This window comes from Oncorhynchus gorbuscha, unplaced genomic scaffold (assembly GCF_021184085.1).
Source record: "Oncorhynchus gorbuscha isolate QuinsamMale2020 ecotype Even-year unplaced genomic scaffold, OgorEven_v1.0 Un_scaffold_2906, whole genome shotgun sequence".
NCBI lineage: Eukaryota > Metazoa > Chordata > Actinopteri > Salmoniformes > Salmonidae > Oncorhynchus > Oncorhynchus gorbuscha.
The window spans coordinates 33,488-39,279 of record NW_025745156.1 but is presented as its reverse complement, the minus strand read 5'-3'; the positions used below and the strand labels follow the sequence as shown (position 1 = coordinate 39,279).

Here is a 5,792-nt window from a genome sequence, read left to right as displayed (position 1 = left end):
CTCAGATTAGCATTAATATTCTTCTCTTTAAGATAAAATCTTCTAACTCACTCCAAAATCTTCTGACATAAGAGCATAAGTATACAATCTGGAATAAGAAAGACATAAAACACAAAAACAAGTCTTAATTTTTTCTGGTTTGACAACAACATTATTTGGATTAAACAATTATTGAATAATGATGGCCAACGATATGATTAGCAAGAATTCATGAGAACACACAATGTCACATTCACTCCTGAGGAGTGGGGTCGTCATCAAATTATCCACTAAATTCCTGTTGAAATTCTAAAGGTGATTGGCTACGCTCTGTGAGGGAGGATTTCACTGATGTATTCCGTTTGGAACAATAAATAGTGCGAACAAGGATCCTTCCAGTTAGTTCACAAGTCTGAGAAGACGCATGAAGAAGTTCTTGCTTCAACCGTGATTGAACGGAACTCCTCTGCTTTCGTCCCGCATTATAGAACATTCCGGATTGATAACATAACACTTACTTGAACTATAATAGCAAGATCGTCGAATAAACCGTTTTTTTGTACCGTTCATTTAGATATTAAAGAAAATCTGCCAAAATGGAGTCTCAGATCCGCCAGAACTATCACCACGATTGCGAAGCTGCCATCAACCGGATGATCAATTTGGAGATGTTTGCCTCCTACACCTACACTTCAATGGTAAGGAGTCTACCAAGATGACCGTTTTGTTGATCTACCTGTTTTATTATTATGCCTGGGCCTAAATTCCACTTTTCACCTGACTTTTCTGTAGCCTATAACCTCAACTCCGTTAAGTACACATTTGAGTTATACTTGGCTTGGCTATTAATTGCCTCCAGGTTGGTATAACATCCAAATGAAGCCGAGAATCTATCCTACCTTGGACAGAGCGCGTAACAACTCCTTGACAGGTTAATTGTCAGGCCACCAGTAGACTACAGACTAGATTTATTCATGCCTATATCATCAAGCTTAGTTGCCACAACATGAACAGAATGCCGAGTCACGTTTGGCATTTTTTCTTCTAACCACACTGTTTTGTTTATCCACCCAGGGTTTCTATTTCTCCCGTGACGATGTGGCTCTGCCTGGTTTCGCGCATTTCTTCAAGGAGAACAGCGACGAGGAGCGGGAGCACGCCGACAAGCTACTCTCCTTCCAGAACAAGCGAGGTGGACGCATTTTACTCCAGGACATCAAGGTGAGCCTTTGAGCATAGGAAACGCGTTTTTAGATTGTAGATGATAGAAAATGTTTTTACTCCATGGAGGAAAGTGTCTCCAGCATTAAGTTGCTCTAGAGAACCTGTAGTCCTGAACATACTGCCTCTAACCACTGAACTGAGTGTGAGAAGTGTAATTCTGTTCACTTTATCTTAACCTTAACATCTGCTAGTAGTCCTCAATACTTCTGTGTTCACTATGTCCTGTGTAGAAGCCAGAAAGTGATGAGTGGGGCAATGGGCTGGAGGCCATGCAGTGTGCTCTGCAGCTGGAGAAGAATGTGAACCAGGCCCTGCTGGACCTGCACAAGATTGCCTCTGACAAGGTTGACCCCCATGTAAGTTATGGTGAAACCACATGTATGTATCACATAGAATACAGGTACTGTCCCAGGAGATAACTAATGACACAGGATTGTGTGACCTGCTGCTTTGCCACTACACGGTAGTCCAGATGCCTACTATGCAGCTAATGCATAAGGGGCGACAGGTTGCCTAGCGGTTAGAGCGTTGGTCCAGTAACCAAAAGGTTGCTGGATCGAATCCTCTAGCTGACAAGCTAAAAATCTGTTCTGCCCCTGAACAAGGTAGTTAACCCACTGTTCCACGTTAGGATGTTTCTGTAAATAATTTGTTTTTAACTGACTTGCCTAGTTATATCAGCACTTATTCCATTACCACCAGGCTCTTGTGTTACTGTATCTACAATTGTCTGTAATCATTCTCTTGTCTGACCTGTGTTTTCCCTCTTTAGCTATGTGACTTCCTGGAGACCCATTACCTGATTGAGCAGGTGGAGGCCATTAAGAAGCTGGGTGACCACATCACCAACCTCACCAAGATGGATGCTGTCAACAACAAGATGGCAGAGTACCTGTTTGACAAGCACACCCTGGGAGGCCAGAGCTAAACCACTTTCATCCCTAGGCTATGTTCTCCAGCCCCAGACCAGGACTCCTGGCTTCTCTGATAGATCCTACTGGCTTTACATTTATAGGGAGGGGAGAGTGTTAAACTGGTGCAGTGCAACACAGCTGTAACATTGAGGTGTTTCTGTTGACAACACTACTGTATTTTGGAGGCAAGGCATCTTGTAAAACAATTAAAAATATCAATGTTTTTGTTGATGATTTCTAAGTGTTGACCTGTTGTAATGATGTGTCAGTCTATTCAGGTTCTTTGCTCGGTCTTACTGAGCATCTTCATACCAGTGATAAATACTGACAATTGTAGACCTACTCGTGGCTGAGGGTCATAACAATCGGAGAAGTTTAATAAAGCATGTTACGTCTGACCACAGAGGGTGTCCTTTACCGCATCTTGTAGTAGTGCCATGTCAATGAAGGACCCAACTGTCAACTCTAGGTCCATAGGAGTGAAATGAGTAACTACAGTTGCTGTAGACCTTCACTCTGCGTATCCCAAGTTTATAAAATGTCCAACAAGTCAATCAAACCCTTGCGTCCTGCTGGGTAAATCCGTTAGCCAGCTGTTATGGTGTCTTTCTCTAACATTCGGCTCTTACTGACACACTCAATCTTCACTCATTTTGTTAATTTCAGTTGGTAATGCACACTAGTTCCCCTACAGCAAACTCTGAACTGAATACTCAATAGTAAATCTACAAGTCTCTCGTTCACCATACGGGGCTTGTTGGAGCTGTCACATGGTTGCAAAGATACTGCTAATTTACTGAAGTATAACATTTTGGTAATTAACAGGCAAGTGTAACTTTAATACTTTACACTGAGAAAATATTGCTACATATTTTGGTGTCCAACTAGTAACAGTTTCTAGTGGGTAGACCATTTGGTTAAAGGGGGAAATGGCCTAATGAGAACAGTGTCAAATCAACAAAGGCATTTTTGAAAACTGCAACTATTCTCTTTTCACAACTGCCACCAACATTTACAACCAAGAAGTATTGACATGGTAAAATAGAGTACATTTAAATAAAATATGGTGTTCACGGAGTTGGTTTATATTTAGGGTAATGTTTTGCAGCTAAGTCATTCTATTTCAAAATCCATTTTACCTGTGCCAAGGCCACACAGAGGGCCAGAGATTTGTGATAACCTGACACTCCCAAAAAAGCCACTAGATGGCATCTGATTAAAAAGCATATTCCTTAATTGACCAACATTGGTATTAGTTATGGATCCCATTTAGCTGTTGTCAAGGCAGGATTTACTCTAAATGGGGTCCAGCAAAAATAAAGGCAGTTTGATACATTCTAAAAAAGATTTCAAGCCTCTACCACACAAAATCCATTGTGTGGATATGTTTGTGCCGATGTCTCTTCTCAGTCCCTGCTGTCCCATAAGTTGTATTTTTATTTTTAAAGTCTTTACTGCTTGCATGAGCTACTTGATGTGGAATAGTCGGCATGTCATGGCTCTGTGGTACTGTGCACCTCCCATAGTCTGTTCTGGATGTGGGGACTGTGAAGAGACCTGGTGGCATGTCTTGTGGGGTATGCATTGGTGTCTGAGTTGTGTGCTAGTAGTTTAAACTGACAGCTCTGTGCATTCAACATGTCAATACTTCTCACAAATACAAGTAGTGATGAAGTAAATCTATCCTCTACTTTGAGCCATTTTTTTTTTTTACCTTTATTTAACCAGGCAAGTCAGTTAAGAACATATTATTTTCAATGACGGCCTGGGAACAGTGGGTTAACTGACTGTTCAGGGGCAGAACGACAGATTTGTACCTTGTCAGCTCGGGGGTTTGAACTCGCAACCTTCCGGTTACTAGTCCAACGCTCTAACCACTAGGCTACGCTGCCGCCATGAGAGATTGACATGCATCATATTGTTAGCTCTCTGTGTACATTTAAGGGTGAACCGTGCTGCCCATTTCTGGGCCAATTGTAATTTCCCTAAGTCCTTTTTTGTGGCACCTGACCACACGACTGGACAGTAGTCCAGGTGCGACAAAACAAGGGCCTGTAGAACCTACCTTGTTGATAGCGTTGTTAAGAAGGCAGAGCAGTGCTTTATTATGGACAGATATATCCCCATCGTAGCTAGTGTTGTATCAATATGTTTTTACCATTTCAGAAGTTTATTCCCAACTTGTTACATTTCCACATTATCCATTACAAGATTTAGTTGAGGTTCAGGGTTTAGTGTTTTTATTTTATGTCCCAAATACAATGCCTTTAGTTTTTGAAATTCATGTATTTAGGACTAACTTCTTGCCACCCATTCTGAAAATGACTGCAGCTCTTAAGTGTTGCAGTGATTTCACCTGCTCTGGTAGCTGATGTGTGTCGTGTTGAGTCACAGACACACAGGCTTCACTCAGCACCAGTGAAAGTCATGAGTAAAGATTTAAAAAGTAAGGGGCCTAGACAGCTGCTCTGGGGAATGCCTGACTCTTCCTATATTATGTTGGAGAGGATTCCATTAAAAAACACCCTCTGTGTTCTGTTAAACAGGTAACTCTAGATACACAATATAGCAGGGGATGTAAAGCCATAACACTTACGCTTTTTCCAGCAGCAGATTATGATCAATAATGTCAAAAGCTGCAGAGAAGTGCTTTATTTATTTTTAATCTTTATTTATTTAACTAGGCTAACTAAGTTGGTTAAGAACAAATTCTTATTTACAATGACGCCCTAACAAAAGGCAAAAGGCCTTTCACGACAAGAGAGACAACACTACATAAAAAGAGACCAAAGACAACAACATAGCATGGTAAGCAGTAACTGGAGTCCGTTGTAACAGATAGGCCTACATTATTCAGTGTATATACATCCTTGGCTGAGTACCAGTGGAAAGTTTGGGTCAGTCAGGTCAGCAATAGTCTAAGTTGCTAGCAACAAGATAATGTTTTGAGTGTATAATCTAGCTCACTGGGTCTCAAACCAGGGGCCTGTTGCACAAAACTAGGATAAGGGATTAAGCCAGGATATCTTGGTGATCCTGGCTCAATTGATCCGTAATCCGGTTGCACTAAAGATGGATAGGGGGCAGGAGGATATGTTATGGTATAAATTACCATGGATATTTATTCTGTGGAGCTAGCCTGCTCCAGACCAGGCTAAATTCCAGGATCTATTTAATCTCATCCCTAATGTCAGTCAGCAGTCACCACAAATGGAAACCAATAGTTATTTCACTGGTCACTATACATTGTTATCACATATAACTAGACCCACTGTCATTATTTAAACGTTTGTGATCATTAATTTCAATGATTTTGGATAAGAAATGAATGTCTGGCAGACATATCAGTGTGGATGACTGATCACCACCTCAAGCTGAACCTCGGCAAGACGGAGCTGCTCTTCCTCCCGGGAAGGACTGCCCGTTCCATGATCTCGCCATCACGGTTGACAACTCCATTGTGTCCTCCTCCCAGAGCGCCAAGAACCTTGGCGTGATCCTGGACAACACCCTGTCGTTCTCAACCAACATCAAGGCGGTGGCCCGTTCCTGTAGGTTCATGCTCTACAACATCCGCAGAGTACGACCCTGCCTCACACAGGAAGCGGCGCAGGTCCTAATCCAGGCACTTGTCATCTCCCGTCTGGATTACTGCAACTCGCTGTTGGCTGGGCT

General features: G+C 42.0%; 1 protein-coding gene across 1 annotated transcript; it reads left to right on the top strand.

Moving 5' to 3' along the window:
* Positions 1-358: 358 nt before the first annotated feature.
* Positions 359-2,363, top strand: LOC124017617 (ferritin, middle subunit-like). Its single transcript, XM_046332872.1, has 4 exons — positions 359-677; positions 1,054-1,200; positions 1,434-1,559; positions 1,976-2,363. The coding sequence occupies exons 1-4, from the start codon at positions 576-578 to the stop codon at positions 2,129-2,131; spliced, it is 531 nt and encodes a 176-aa protein (XP_046188828.1). The 5' UTR covers positions 359-575; the 3' UTR covers positions 2,132-2,363.
* Positions 2,364-5,792: the final 3,429 nt, after the last annotated feature.